General features: G+C 41.9%; 1 protein-coding gene across 4 annotated transcripts in view; it reads left to right on the top strand.

The window, feature by feature from the left end:
- Window positions 1–16,482, top strand: part of LOC135400212 (acylamino-acid-releasing enzyme-like) — a 55,065-nt gene that overhangs the window by 8,110 nt on the left and 30,473 nt on the right. For 3 of the 4 annotated variants that reach the window (XM_064631970.1, XM_064631973.1, XM_064631972.1), the window contains exons 2-7: window positions 1,779–1,969; window positions 4,395–4,621; window positions 8,054–8,141; window positions 9,527–9,602; window positions 13,627–13,745; window positions 14,489–14,626. In XM_064631970.1, coding sequence (XP_064488040.1) covers window positions 1,779–1,969; window positions 4,395–4,621; window positions 8,054–8,141; window positions 9,527–9,602; window positions 13,627–13,745; window positions 14,489–14,626 — 839 coding nt within the window. Of the gene's footprint in view, window positions 1–1,338; window positions 1,424–1,778; window positions 1,970–4,394; window positions 4,622–8,053; window positions 8,142–9,526; window positions 9,603–13,626; window positions 13,746–14,488; window positions 14,627–16,482 lie in introns of those variants that run through there. The other variant, XM_064631971.1, reaches the window with a different exon arrangement.

Below are 16,482 nucleotides of genomic sequence, written 5' to 3'. Positions count from 1 at the left end.
AATGCCCCTCCCTTGCTTGAGATAGGATAAATGCAGTTGGATGAACCACTATTCTGGTACTGTTCATGCTATTTATTACTTACAAAATGTGGGACTTGTTTACGGTTCAGTACAAATCATTAATGCATAACTTCAGCAAAATAATTTATCGTAATAATAGATCTCTCCCTGTTTATAAACAAATGACATCATAGTGTTCGACGGCGCCACCAATTTGGTAGAGTTGAACTACGCTGGAAGCCTATGGGCAAACAAGGTCACACCCAAAAGCTATGGTCTTGAGGGGATTACGATGGTCCCTGAAAGGGACGCAAACTTCGGTCCTACTTTTATTTCAATAGGAGGCTGCGAGCAAGTACCCATTCGTGGAACCCAGCCCTCCCCTTCCGATTAGTTTCAGTTTCAGTCTGTCTACCAACGTTGTGATGACGTTTTTCGGGTAGAGGTCTATTGACCAGTACATGCGCAAAGTTGCGCATGACATGCTGCCTGCCCTTCTTCCTTCGATACCTTTCCTACATTTAAGAGGGGAAAGCCAAGAGCTGTGCGTGTGTCTCATAGAAGTGAACCACACACCTTGTCATGTGGAGACTGCAATAAGAAAAGGTTATATTTTTACACATGAAGCCTCACGGTGATGGCACACAACGAAACAGTGTATATACAGGGTGTCTTTTTTTTTTATTCGTTACAGATTTTTTATAAAAAAAAGCAATAGGATTGTCAGACATGTCGTTTTCGCAATGGAGTTGCACGACAAGGCAGACGTCCTCTTGAAGACAGTGTGTAACTACTAAATGACTAATTACCTAAGAATCGCTAATTAACTCTTTAACGAGGGAATTTAGGATAAAAGCTGAAATATCCATTGCCAAATATTGCTTTGCAAATGAGGCGAAAGTGAAAGAGCGCAAACCAGATGCGCGGGGGGAAAGAGGGTTCAATCCACGTCAGAGGGCCACATGCTCATTTGCACGTTTGGCAATGGATATTTTAACGCACGCGCTCGCTTCAGGGTTTTTAAAAGGTTGAATGACCTTTACCGAGGGTTGTCTCTCACACTGAGCGCTCACTTTTACCCTAAGTCCGTCATTAAAGAGTTAATTAGTGAATTTTAGGTAATGAGTCATCTAGAAGTTACGTACTGTCTGCAGGAGGATGTCTGCGTGGCCATATAACTCAACTGCAAAAACTCCATCCCTGCTGATCTCATAGCTTTTTTACTAAAAATCTGTGACGAATAAAAAAAAAACTATATTTTACCTGCGATGCCAAAACAATTTTTGCAACTGTATGCAATGAGTACTCTTCCAAGGTGTGATCCACCAAACTACATCTGAGCCCCAATAGTAAATGTCACTTGGAACATGTCTACAGGCTAGACCGGCAGCTCCCTTATCTACTGTGCTCTCATGCCAGCAAGGTGTACGAAAGATAAAGTTGCTTCAACTTTTTATGTTACAGTATTCCTTCTTTTTGGGAACTGTGGTACCCTAACCTTATATGTGGTTCTGGTTTCCTTTCCCAAGGTGTGTATATTGAGACACTGTCTGAGATCAGCTTCATATATTGCTGAGACAGCCATCCTCAATGAGGACTAACATGGGATTCACACCAACATATTGCCATGTTTCCTCTGCTGTGGAGAATGTGGATTCTGGGTTCCATGTACTCTGGCACGAATGGCATAAGAACTGCATAGAAGCAGGGTACCCGTTTTGTCAATGGAGTGGAAATGGAGTGGCATTTTGTCTCACATTATCTCATTTTTATGACAGGTTGGCTGGCTCCTGTGACTGAGAACCCGTGCATAGCGTTCTGCAGGAACTGCAAAATAACATTTACAGCAAAGCTGAGTGACATCCGTTCCCACTCCAACTCTCGTAAGCATCAAAAGGCCATGCAGGGTCAACTCCCTCGGAAAAGGATGTCCAGTGTGCTTCGGTTGCAAGGCATTGAGTCCCTGGACGTGAGTCGCTCTTGTACCTTATGTTTCCCTTACCTTTGGTTCGTAACTTCACAATGATACCCCTTCAAAATTCAATTGTGAAGGTGTAAGTTCTTAATTTATTTGTATTTCATCAAAGACTCTGAGCTTTTGATGAGCAGCTAATCATAATTAAAATAGTCATTCTCAACAAAACCACATGTTTTGGCTGAGCTGTCCTGAGGCCAACTTCCGCCTAGGGGAGGATGAACATACAACTCCCCTTCCCTAGAGACACTGTCTAAAGATTGTGCAATAGTCAGGTAATAAAAATTAGGAATTAATTAATTAATCAATCTGAAAATAAAAATTTGGAATTAATGAATTAATCATGGAATAAAAATCGGGAATTAATTAATTAATTAATTAATCAGGAAGTAAAAAAATTTACATTCAGGTTCTTTGGCTTTAGCTACGTGCATATGTCTGGTAATTTATTATGTTGCTTAGATGTCTCGCATTCCAACTGAAAAAAATAAGTGAATCAGAAATACTGTCTTGAATTGTACAGTGCAAATTCTCTCTAGCTCTGGCTTTAATGCCCAACCTTTTGGGCTTCTGGGACCCCCTCTTGAGAAGAACCCCCGAATAACCGATCACCCGAATTTGCAATTAGTTTAGACACCCTTTATGTACATAGCAGTGATGGCCACTAACTACTTCTACAGTAGTTTAACTATAACTACTAACTACTTTGTGATTGAGTAGTTTAACTACTAGTTCAACTACTTTTCGGGGGAGTAGTTAAAACTACTTTTTTAACTACTGCAATGTAGTTTAACTACATCTATAACTACTTAACGTTGTCCACCAACACCAATCCCTTGTAGTGTTCTTGGACACCTAAATATGAATCACAAGCAATAATAAACTTTGGCTCAAGCCATTGCTACGATCGTCAAATACAAAGCTTGCGGCGGGATTCTTTCTGTGCCTACGCGATAAAGTACGTTGCAGAATTATTTGACAGCAAATCAAATGAGGCTTCACTAGACAAGCATTAAGAGTGAAGATTTACTACACATGCACGACACAATTGCTCTGCACCTCCGTTCTCATCAAACAAGTAGCTCAAGGTAAAAGTCGGAAGCACAATCGTGCCGTAAAGCTTGCGGCAAAATCGGAAGTAGTTGGCGCCTTCAGTAACCTAACTACTGTAGTTAACTACTTAAAATAGTAGTTTAACTAGTAGTTGCCACTACATTTCTGCAAGTAGTTGATAACTACTTTTTAACTACAATCAGGTAGTTTAACTAGTAGTTTAACTACATGTAGTTAACTACTGGCCATCACTGGTACATAGCATATAGCACATAGCATAGCATATAGCAACGTGGAAGATGACGCTCACCTCAGAAGCATTGTTTTCAGACACTATAAAGTACTCTCCTTCAGAGAATCACTCACCTTGGCAAATATAGTTGTGTAGTTGAAAACCTACAAAAGTCTGTCACTTTCAAACATTAAAGGGGCAGTAAACTGTAAAAATGAGATGCCATTACCTTGGCGGTAGTGAAAAAGGAACGGACTCCATCCATTGTGTCGCTCGTGATTTATGTATGAATGGAACTGTAATTTACGCATTACTGCAACAAGTTTTCATTCTCTCTGTGCATGATGGAAGGAGTTTCATCCTACTTGCAGTAATGCCAGGTTCAGTGCTGCATGTTTTCAAATTTCAGTCCGCTTGATTGGAGTGCCAGCAAGGTTCTCACAACAAGTGTTAACTAGTGTCACCAAATAAGCTTCGCTTCAGAGTGGCAACACTGAGCTCCACTGGCGAGCACGGAAGCCATTTTGTCTCCAGTGCGCACCAACGCCATCCCCAGTTGAGGAGCAGAGACAGTTACCATAACAATCCTTGCTGTGGAGGCTGTGGATTAGGGAAGCGTGTGTGATTGCCGCGCAGCATATCTATGTGTTGTCAATGAGACCCTCTAGAGGAGGTCAAGGTATCTACCTTGGTGATCAAGCTGCTCTTAGCCAGGGGTGGATTTAAGGGTCTGTCATGTGTGTGTGTGGGGGGGGGGGGGGGGGGGGGGGGGTCTTAAGGAAATTTCGTGCTTTGCGGCACAGCATCATCCAAGAGATAGGGTTTTTACATAGGGAACACAACCGTATGGGGGGGTGCGGGATGCCCCTGCACCGCCCCTCCTCTCAGCAGGAACAACATTTCGGAACGCGCTCGATAGATGGCATCGTGAGTACTGTTAGGTGATGCTTGCGTGGTGCGGAACAAAATGACATCTCTTTGCCTCTCCAGCTCGCCCTTTGAACTCAGAGTCGCTACTCTGAAGCGAAGCTTATTTAGTGACTCTAGTGTTAGCAACATGTGCAAGGTTACTAGCTGAGCGGCATAATGCCATCTGGACATGGTACAATAAAGTGCTTTAATCACTCGTGACAGGTGTCCAACATAGTGAATTTGTACCGTGAAATGTCACGTGTGCCCACGCCCAAGTCGGCCACCTTGTTGCTCAACCAAGACACAGTCAACCTGGAGACGGTGTGGGACATGAGGGATGTGGAGCAGGGAGAGCGTGTTGCCTTCACTCGCCACCATGTGGGTCGATTGGATGCTGAATCCAACCTCTCCTTCCAACCTGTTGGCCACCCTCAGACATGCCCTTCTGAGTAAGTACACACCTTAATACGCCTTTCGGCTGAAATGTTGGCTCCCGATAATTTTCAAGTCTTTCTGTTAAAACGCATCACTTAACAGCTAGCTCACCCGCCGATTTAGCTATAGGTACATGTCTCTTGAGGAGCCAGCTAAAAGTCGTTAAAGTAATGCCAGTATATGAAAATGAGGACCAGTAACAATGGAGAACCTATGGACATATAGCAGGTCTTCCTGCATTAAGCAAGGTTATGGAGAGAGAATTCTGTGGTCAGAGAAATTTTTCACTGACCAGAACTCATTGACTTATTCCCAGTTTTGCTTTCAGAAGTGAAAGAAAAATCAAATGCAATATTTACTCTAAGCTCGTGACAATGGGAACTTCCTCAGACGTTATGAAAGCATTTGATCTCATAAATCCTGACAAACTGCTTATGAAACTAGAAAGATGTGGAGTACGGAACACACAACTGCAACTGCAATATGTCTCAGTGTGCAGCAATGTATTTCTCTGGGTCCTTAACAACTCTAGACATACAACAGGACTCTATCTTAAGGCTCTTTCTATTTCTAATACGGTCGGACCTCGTTAATACGACATCCCCGCTTTATAACCTTGTCTCTCGGGAACTGTTCCCCCCAATGGCCTCTGCATGTAACTCTTGTTTGTTAATATGACATTTCGTTTATATGACAATGACCGGTATTTTCAGCACAGCTAGGAGCGAACACGTATATTTTACCCTCGTTACTATGACCATTGGTAACTGAACCGACTGTTCTCCTGACCTATAACGGCCAAAACGCGGGCCCACTTTTGAGGTGACTCGTGATGCCCCTGTCTGACATGCTTAAAAGAATAGTGCCCTTGGTCATATGGTCAGAGACAGCTGCTGCAGTCACACGGCATTCATGGAACATGTCTGAGAACAAGCGCAAATGAACAGAGTGTGTCAGGTTGAGAATTACACCCGGCAAACGTATTTATCTAACTTTTAAAAAAAAATAAAGTGTTAGGCGTTCTTTTAAAATGCCTCATTATGCCAGTTTGCATATTTTTCTACATTTCGAAGCTTACGGAAAGGGCATGGTACGACTCGTAACACGTGGTGTTCGTTAATATGAGAATTTGCTTTTTGACAAAGCTCTGCAGGAACGGCCGTGGTCATATTAACGAGTTTTAACGGTATTGTTAATGACGCCTCAGAGTACATAAGCTCTCTTATGACATCAGTGTTATATGCTGATGACGAAATATTGTATCACTTACGAAGGATTCTCCTTATTACCTCGAAGGACACACGCCTTGATTGATTTTGCCAAAGGTTGGCAAATTTGTGAGAAAGATAAACCCCTTTATAAAAAGCCAAAAGCAGTATCTGTGCCCATTTTTGTCCAAAAATTAGTTTCTATAGTTGCCAGGTGAAGCAACATAGCAAAAGCTCTGTAGATAGAACCTGTACTGGTTAAAGAGCATAAGATGATAATACTACACTTGCATGTTGTAATGCTTTCTGTCAAGCAGCAGTGCTGCTATATGGAATTGAGCATTCAAGAAGTCATTGGTGACCAGGCTAGCAAAATTAAAAGCTTATTAAATTAAAATTAAATTAAAATAAATTAAATTAAATTAAAATTTAAAAAATTAAAGGCTAGCAAAATGAATATTCTTCGGTAGCAAGCTACTGAAATGCTGGGGCAGTCTTGGAAAGTGGTTTGGGGTATGACAGTTCTAGTTTGTTGATGTTACCAAAAAGACCTGACAGTTGCCCCAGTCAGAACATGAGCATCCACGCTCAGCCAGGTGAATCCCCCTCCTCCTCAACCTCCTCCTTCTCCTCGTTTCAGATGCTGCATGACAATGTGTTAGATATCCAAAGTGGAAAAAACAGCAATCATTTGACAGTAGATTGAAATAAAAGCCTCTGGTCAGAAGACACTGAGTACATATTTCGAATAGAGCCTACTCTTCTGCTGGGCCACACAGAAGAACAGTCCGCGTTCAAAATATTGGCAGTTCCCGGCCCGAGGTTTATGCTTTGGTATATCTAATGATTGTGCCACAGTTATTAATTTCAAGATATCTGATGTCAACCGCTGCTTGCGATACTTTCAAAGCCTGAATGTAGCGGAAAAAGTGATCCAACATAGACAACTTGACTTGGAGTTATCCGTGTCGTGTCGTTGTTCCGTGTGTATTTTTCAGTATCAAGTTTTCTCCACCAGATAGCCTGCATCTCTGGCATTTCATCGGAACACTTCCCTTTGTATATGAAAAGTGCCTTCATAGTCACAGTAATACGAGAGCAATTGTGATATACCGGGTGTTTCAGTTAAATCCTCGGGCTAAATAATTTGCGAACGGGTGCACCAATCCACGAACTTTCTTTTTTACAAGTATCTGTCCGATACCACCTACAAGCTGCACACCGCGTGAATGAGTGGGAGGCGCTCATTATTAAAATGAAAATGCTAATTAGTTTCGTAAAAAAGCGTAACTTCTAAAGCAGGGCGCTGTCGGCATTAAAATGGGTACTACCCCTTTTGGGACCTTCAGTGGACACCTTTTAGAGAAGAATCTGCCACCGAAGCGGGTCATTTGTTGCAGTAATTAATTGGTTTCGGTTTACGTATTTTTGTTGCGGCGAAGCGCAAAAGGATGCTCTTTCACACCCTTATCCATCAATGAATTACGTCCTTACACCGATGAATTACACCAATGAAATACGCCCTTTTGCGCTTCGCCGCGACCAGCCGCAACAAAAATACGTAAACCTAAACCAATTAATTACTGCAACAAATGACCCGCTTCGGTGGCTGATTTTTCTCTAAAAGTTGTCCACTGAAGGTCCCAAAAGGGGTAGTACCCATTTTAATGCCGACAGCGCCCCGCTTTAGAAGTTACGCTTTTTCACGAAACTCATTTGCATTTTTATTTTAATAATGAGCGCCTCCCACTCATTCACACGGTGTGCAGCTTGTAGGTGGTATCGGACAGATACCTGTAAAAAAGAAAGTTTGTGAATTGGTGCACCCGTTCATGAATTATTTAGCCCGGGGATTTAACTGAAACACCCGGTATAGGTATAACCAGTTTGCACTCTAGTTAACTGTATTGGAACTACGGTAGAGAATTTGAAAGGATCGAGAACAAAGAAGGGCATTTGTTAGGGTTATTCTCAGATAATTTTTCCTTTAGTTACAATACGAAAATGGTCTCCTCCCTTTATTGTGGACCACTACTTTTACGGGCATGTTCTGTCTGCGAAATTATAGAACCTCTTGGATGGACGGATACCCTGAGACACGGAATGACGAAGACTCTGCCACACAAGTCACCTCATCTTCTTTGTTCCGTATCTCAGGGTATTCCTCTATCATCAACGTGCTTCACCGGCTAGCCTGCGCGTTGTCCCTTCTTCACATAGCCTGTGTCATTCCTGCAGGTCCTTAACAGCGCAGTCACACTCTGGGGTGTACAAGGCTGTGCTGCGAAAAGTGAACAAGAAGGGAGAGGACAAACAGTATATTGAGGTTTGTCCGAGTTTCTTCTTTCTGTACCAAGCCCAAGTGCATTATGCTATACCGCAAATGTGGTATAGGCGAGGAATGTTGAGATGCACTTTCACTGACTTCAGCACTTAGAAATCTTTGTCGAAGGTTTGTGTAAGTAAGTGAATACGTACGTAGGGTTCTTTGTTTTGGGGTTTTATGATTTTTCGATTTCGGGACGGAGAAATCGGGTGCTATTTACAGACAAGAATTCGGGGACAAAATCGGACACTATGATCTCTGTTTGATATATCACCGGGGAATTTTCGGGTGAGACAAAAGGCATATGAAACAAGCCTACTGCTGTGACACTGGGTCGAGAAACGAGAATCTTTATGTGTTTCCGCTCGGAACTGGGGCTGTGAATGATCGCGGTATTCAAACGCTTGCCCCAGCTCCACGAGGGCTCGTGTTTGATTCCTGCTGGAGGGGATTATAAAAGGAAGACAAATATTTTGTCACAAATAGCTCTCTTTGCTGATATTATGATTCTCTTTTCCGATAGCTTGCAGAGAACAACAAGTTGAAGGACCGCAAGGGTTTCGGGTAGATACCAGGTTTTACCCGAATTCTTGAAAATATGTTCAGGGGGAACTACAGTCGCCGTCCGATTTTTCGGACTCTGCGGGGATCGCGCAAAAGTCCGAATAATCGAGCTAGTCCGAAAAAACCAATTTCGCTTCAAAATGAACTTTACTAAGCACTAGTAGGCTGGAAAAATTTGTCGATGCTTTCCTAACGCGCTTCCAGCTCTGCCTGATAACATCAGCTTCTATTTCCCCCCAAGCGACATTTCGTCACTGTACACTGACAGAGGCACCGCCGTCATCAAGTTCTCAAGCCGGCTTCACCTAACGCATGCGCGCTTTAGGTGAAGTTCGCTTTACAGCGCTGTCGCACGACTCGCAGGCGGACAGCACGTGCTGGGCCTTTTGAATCAAGCCGTTGGCTTAAAAAGAAGGCGCAGACGCCGTTACAACAGACCTCTTGTACTCAGAGAAATGGAAAATTAACAATCATTGCCTATTTTTTTTGCTCAATATTTTAGTTGGTTGATTTTTTTAGACACGAATTTCAATTACCTCAAGAGAGAAATTCGCAGGTTGGGCAAATAGAGTCCGAAATATCGAGCGACGGGGCTGCACGGCGTCCGAAATTTTGGACGGTCTTATACATCAACTCTATGGGACCCGCGGCCGTTCCGCGAACGAGTCCCTATAATCGAGCATGTCCGAAGAATCGGGATCCGAAAAATCGGTCGGCGACCGTATCGTGAAAAATCGGGTTTAACCTGAAAACGAAGAACCCTATGAATACGGTGAAATGAAACTTAATTTTGGTTTTGATGACACTTTTTATACTTGCAGTTTTGGGACCAAAATTTGAAATTAGACTCTGTCGATCTTGAAAGTGTTGGAGTCCATGGGAAGGTGCACGAGAAGGGTATGTGCTGCTCTTTTTTTCTTTCTCCTTGTGTCTGTTGTAGTAAGAAGTTACAGTAAAATCCTCGTAATGCAGATTTTACGGCAACGCAAAGAAAATCGGCCTTTCGGCATATGTGTCAATTTTGATATTTTTGCTTTGAAATTTTTGCTCACATTTCTGTAGTACTGAATATCTTGTGAATGGCTTGACACTTTGCTCAATGTCCTCCAACAACAATGTAGAAAACAGTTATACCTGCATCAGTGTGGCTGTTGAATGTAGGTTTTCCGACCAAGCAAGCACTGATAAGGTGCATAGAAAATCGTATTCATGTATGTTGAAACTGATGTGAACACTGATATGAATTGTTTGCTAGAGAGCATTGTGAGGGTAACCATGTCATTAACCACATGTATAAAAAAAAAAGCACACCTCAGTAAGATATGTGGTCAGTGATGTTTATACAGTCAAACTCCTTTACAACGAAACTCAGGGGACAGCAAAAAAAATTCGCAGTAAAGGTATTTTCGTTAAAAAGGATGTCTATTATTAGACCTATAGGCTCCAGCGGGACCGCAAAAAAAATTTGCTGTAGTGGTATTTTCGTTAAAAAGGTGTTCGCTATAAAGGAGTTTGACTGTATATATGGTTTTTTGTCACCTATTACAAGTAAGTGTATCAAATTTAATCTATTGAATTGAACTATGAAATTTTTTCCAAGCCAACGTCACATTTTTTTTGCAGGAAACAGAGTGCATGTCGTATCTACTCCATTCCGCTGTACAAACTACTGTAACTAAATGTAACAAAAATGCAAAAGCTGTCGTTTTGAGATGCACAAATTGTCGGCCGTGCTCAGTTTTCCATCAAGTTAAATGGAAGGTGCAGTGGAAGAAACCGGTGACCTCCCCCTCTCGCTGTTGCCTCTGATAACTGTTGCCTCTGATAACTGTTGCCTCTGATAACTGTTGCCTCTGATAACTGTTGCCTCTGATAACTGTTGCCTCTGATAACTGTTGCCTCTGATAACTGTTGCCTCTGATAACTGTTGCCTCTGATAACTGTTGCCTCTGATAACTGTTGCCTCTGATAACTGTTGCCTCTGATAACTGTTGCCTCTGATAACTGTTGCCTCTGATAACTGTTGCCTCTGATAGCTGTTGCCTCTGATAGCTGTTGCCCCTGATAGCTGTTGCCCCTGATAACTGTTGCCCCTGATAACTGTTGCCCCTGATAACTGTTGCCTCTGATAACTGTTGCCTCTGATAACTGTTGCCTCTGATAACTGTTGCCTCTGATAACTGTTGCCTCTGATAACTGTGGCATTCTAACCTTGATGCCATTATCAGCAGAAGCATTGAAAAGGAATCTGAAGGGGGCAGGTCCTGAAGGCCACCAACAATTTGCACCAGTATCTGGAAACAATGGTTTTTGCAACTTTATTTCTGATAGCAATAACCATTGTAGTAGGAACATATTTTACAGTGGCATGTGGTAAATCCTGCATTCCATTCCATTTCTGTTTCTGGCAAAAAAAATGTCACATTGACTAGGCAGGTCTCAGAGTTCAGTTCAGGAAGTTACATAAGTCCATTTCAATTAACATTTGATAAAATTACTTGCATTACATAGCAAAGGCTCTGGCTCCACATATAAATGTCATTGATAGCTTCTTTTTTTTTTGTAGCATGTTTTTCTTTTTAAAATTGTTTTACATGCTTACTGAAACACCCTTTATGTTGGGAACACTGTCATATAGGAACTTTTTTTTACACTACATATATTCTTACATGTGGTAATATGAGTACATGATACATACTGTGATGTGACAGTTTGTGTTGACATCTCTTTAATATTTGATTGGAAAATATTCAGTGCTGACCAGCTTGTTTCAAGTTAAAAATGTAGAATGAGAAAATCTAATGATGATTACCTTCAAGATTCAGTCATGTGGTTATTGCATACATCGTTGTATGATTATTAAATTTTTGATCCTAATTGGCATACTCAGATAGTTATTTTAGTCATTCAAATAAAAAAAAATGCTCGCCTTTCAGAGTGGCATCTCTTTTGAGCTGCACTTGCGGTGTACAAGATGGTTTTTGCCCCAGCAGAGAATGTTGACTATTTAACGATAAACAGTCATGATTGTGAGCTGGCAACTCTCAGACCCAAGACGCCACCATTCTTCATGAGGGGCTCAGTGCCATTCCTGTGTTGTTAAGATAGAAAAAAATGATTGTAATGTAATGGCAGCCTTCGATTGGGTTGGACTTTGTGAAGTAGAGCAAACAGCGCAAGTTCCCGCATTCAGTTCAGCGGAAGTGCAGCTTTTACACTACATCTGACTATTCGATTGAAAAAGTGCAGCACGTGTTTGCAAAAATGCTGCACCTCCTCCGACGTTCATGCAACGTTTTGTGCACTGTGGAGCAAACATTGTGAATAGGGTAGCTGTGGACGATGTCTTGTCTTGGATCTCATGTACGTACTGGCAATCAATTTTGTTAAGACTGGCCCGTGTTTGCTCCTCGAGTCAACTAATATGTCAGTAGTCACTCAAAAAGTTGCAGACATCATGTGACAAACGGTCTGAGGCTTACACTTTTCTATTCGACTGGGCTCTAGTGTACTTTGTGTGAGGGCAGCACCTGTCGTTTATTTCATTTTGTACTTGTGTACACTGCTTCTTGCAGTTTTTGTTGAATCAAAGAGTGCTAATAGCAACAATAATAATAACAACATGCGGCAGCAACAATGTTTTCTATTTCACCGGCAGCTTTTGCAAATATTACTCAGTCACCCAAGGGAGCACTCACTTGACATGTTCTTCATGCCATGTTCTGCCTTGCATGCTAGAACACAAAAATAAGTAAATCCTTACCCACGCACTTGGCTCTGGATGTGGCAACTCTCAAATTTACTGTGCCCCCCATCCTTGAAGAATTGAGACACTCAACTAAATACATCTTGAAATGATGATTTCCTACCTTTATTTATTTATTTATTTACATTACCTCAAGGGCCCCATAAAGGGCGTATACAGGGTGTCCACGCTAAGCGTGAACACATTTTTAAAAAATACATATAACACTTTTTCCAAGATGAAATCAATTGCAATATAGCATATGCTGAAGGGCACTCCCTAGCAGGGCATTAGCAAAGTCCAAAGGCAATGTCTTAATTAACTTTCATTAATTAACTTTTTAATTATAAAAGCTACAAAGTTGTCCCAATGAGAACATCTGTTCCTTTCGGTCACCTGATATCGTAGCCGTTTTCAGAACAAAAATCCGTTCGATAGATCGCCCGCAAAAAATTCGTGAAGGAATGCCATTTTTTTCTTTATTTCGTTCAATGCGCTTCTTAGAAGACGCGTATTTCCTTCATCCACAACAGGAGAGGGGGATGGAGCACAGTGCCGCCTCATGCGTCGAAGATGAGCTTTAACTTGTGGAAACAAAACAAAAACAAATGTATCGGGTGACTCTATCGGAACTGGCCTTATCTTGGATTGCATTTTCTGTTTCCTCTTAATATTTTTCCAGGACGCGAGAGGCGATAGTGTGCTCTTTCTCCCTGTCACATTGGGGGTGAAAGAAAGACGCGTCTTCTAAGAAGCGCAATGAACGAAATAAAGAAAAAAATGGCATTCCTTCACGAATTTTTTGCGGGCGATCTATCGAACGGATTTTTGTTCTGAAAACGGCTACGATATCAGGTGACCGAAAGGAACAGATGTTCTCATTGGGACAACTTTGTAGCTTTTATAATTAAAAAGTTAATTAATGAAAATTAATTAAGACATTGTTTTTGGACTTTGCTAATGCCCTGCTAGGGAGTGTCCTTTAGCATATGCTATATTGCAATTGATTTCATCTTGGAAAAAGTGTTATATATATTTTTAAAAAATCTGTTAACACTTAGCGTGGACACCCTGTATATGCTGTAGCCATGCATATTTGCACAAAGTTTCCAGTTTTCTATTCCTAGTTTCACATCGTATTACATTTTCATAGATGCACTATCATCCCTGCTGCAGGTCCTTTTTACAGCTTCTGTTGGTCGAACAGCGAAAATCAGGTGCTATATGTGGCGGAGAAGAAGCAACCCAAACGGGCATCTTACTTCACTCGGAATGAAAAAGACGAAATGGAAAAGGTGACAGAATTTTGTTTTTCCTTTTTTAAATATGAGTCTTTCTTGTTAGAAAGTCGTTGCTCGGTGAGACACATGAAATAGTGATTGATGCCCCTTTTATTTTAGGCAAACCTGTAAACCCATATACAGGCCCATTAAACTTTTGATGTAGAGAAGATAGGGGAACCAACCTTCAATTTATGAATGGCAAAAATTTCACTTATTTTTAATTTAATGGATTTTGGTGTGAGCAAACTGATGGCATGGTCACTTCAGCATCACCCATCCCACGACTTCGTGACGGCGTCGCTGCCTGACATGAAGCTTGTATGATACAGTTAGGAGCAGAACTTTTTTTTTTTTTCTTTCCTCAGTTATGGCAATAGAATGAAAACCCTGTATGGGACATGGTCTCATCAGAAATCTCCATGAGTAGACAGTCACAATGTGTGGTTCTGGTTTCTATTACCACTTGCAACATTGCTCACCTTTGTTGTTAGCTCGAAAAAAAACAAATATGGACACATTCCAATGCATTTGATCATTTCATTTGAAACGGAGACGTCAGCTTGTTTCGAACACATATCTTCTTTGTCCGGACCGTGTTCTGTACACTACATACTTAGCATTTTTTTGTCATCCATCTTCATTATCACAAACGGTATTCACGTTGAAAAGTGCGCAGTGAGCGTTTCGGACGCCACACTTCAAGAAGTATTTCGCTGCGGTGATGGATTTTTTGTGCTCGATTTTCTACTCTCTAGGGCACAGAATTTTTGTACAGGGACGACTGGGGAGAACAACTGAAAGGCTTCTGCAGTCCTGTTCTGTGCACCATCAATGTGTACAGTTGTGCAATCAACGTCATCCAAAATTTCCCGGATGATATCTCACCTGGAGAGGCAAGTTGCAATCCTTACATGGTGTTTCTTTGTGGGGGCTCGTTGGAATTATGCATTGTTTACGCTATTTTGTTTATATTTTCCATAATGAGGGTAGTTTGCAGTAAAAATTTAATGTTTGAATGCAAAAGTGTATGTATGTGCGTGTCACTCTAATGCAGCCCATTTTACAAAGCGGTAATAAAGGATCTTGTTTGCCCCTCTTTCCTTTAACTCAGTGGTTCACAACCTTTTTTGCTCCATGCACCCCTTACCCCCTCCCTATATTATTACTATATATATATATATATATATATATATATATTTATATTACTATATTAATAAGCATAAAAATTTGAAGTATTTTATTGCTGCTTTCGAGTTTCGTGAAAGTATTGTTTGTAGGGAGCAACCTTATCACTCTTCCAATACCGTGCACACCCAGGAACCATCATGACATTCCGTCAAGGCATTCCTAGTGAGAGAGTTGTCCTTGAATGATACGCATATCACACGCAGTGATTAGAGGCACAGATGATTAGAGGCGAATGTTACAGCGGGTCATTCCCCAGATGACATCACCAAAATTCCCAATGGGGCTGGGGGGAATTCCCCACCCGGTTGAGAACCCCTGGTTTAACATGTGCATCAACCAGTGCTGACAAGTTGGGGTAAAATATTCAGGCAGATTTGATTGCATATAGGAAAGGAAAACAAGAAAAAGAGCAGCGCAGTGGTTTTCAAACTTTGTGAGTCCAAAGAACCCCCATACAGTCTCGGGCATGACGGAGAAAACCTCCCGTCCCGCAGTAAATTCTGCACGCATTCGTACAGCTATTCGCTAAAACGTTGCTGGAAACAACACATTGTGGATTCTTTTCGTGAGGCACGAATCCATACTTCATGTATTTTCTGCAGCACGAATGGTAAACTTGTACTTCCCTGTCACAGCCGTGCGCACTGTCGCAAGACGCGTTGTGTGGCTGCCGTTACGCACCTTCCGTAACGTTGCATGACCAGCCGCAGAACCCAGTTTGGGAGCCCCTGCTATAGCACAGTGGCCCTCAACTGGGGTTCTGTGAACCTAATTGTCCTGAGGTTCCACGAACATTATACTGTCGTGCTGCCGTGAATGAAACCTGAGTGTGTGCCAAGGCTTGACATCAGCCAGGCTTGGCATTCGACCATCCACGACATCTCATCATTGGCCTCGGGACTGGCATCAAGATGGCCCCACCTAATGGCTGACATTTGTGATAGAAAGGCAGGCATGATCAGTCATCATTAGAGCCTGAAGTCTTCAGGAAGTATTTTTTTCGAAATTCGGGGGGTAAAAATCGGGTAAATAAATGTGTGCACTAAATTCATGCGAATTCGGGTGAAAAAACTTCCACCCTAAATTCGGGGAGAAATTGGGCTCAGCTACTCAAACTAACTGTAGTGGTTTGGTACAAATGGTGATGTAACTGCATTTGCTGCCAAACAATTAAGTTAGTGCCTTCCTACAGACATCCCAGTGAGGGCAATTTGCCGGGTAAAAATCGGGTTTCACCCTAAAGAGTGAACCCTCAATTCGGGGTGCAAATTTGGGAAAGAATCGGGTAAAACCCTAAAACTTCAGTCTCTACGAATAATCATGTAACCTAATATTAAAAACAATAATTTGCTACTTGTACAGCACCTGGCTCGCCTGACCTACATTACACAATTCCCAATAGCATGATACGTACGTGACTGAAGAACATGACATGCCCAAGTAGAAGGTGCACGGAAGAGGGAAAGCGCATGTTGATGCGTTTGCATAGTAACGTTGCATAGTGCTGGCAGCGCAGACCACAAGCTTGTGCAGATTGCTCCTGCTATCTCCTGCACCTGCA

The sequence above is a fragment of the Ornithodoros turicata genome, chromosome 7 (assembly GCF_037126465.1).
Source record: "Ornithodoros turicata isolate Travis chromosome 7, ASM3712646v1, whole genome shotgun sequence".
Classification (NCBI taxonomy): Eukaryota; Metazoa; Arthropoda; class Arachnida; order Ixodida; family Argasidae; genus Ornithodoros; species Ornithodoros turicata.
Note: the sequence above shows the minus strand (reverse complement) of the source record. Positions and strands in the feature narration are given on the sequence as shown.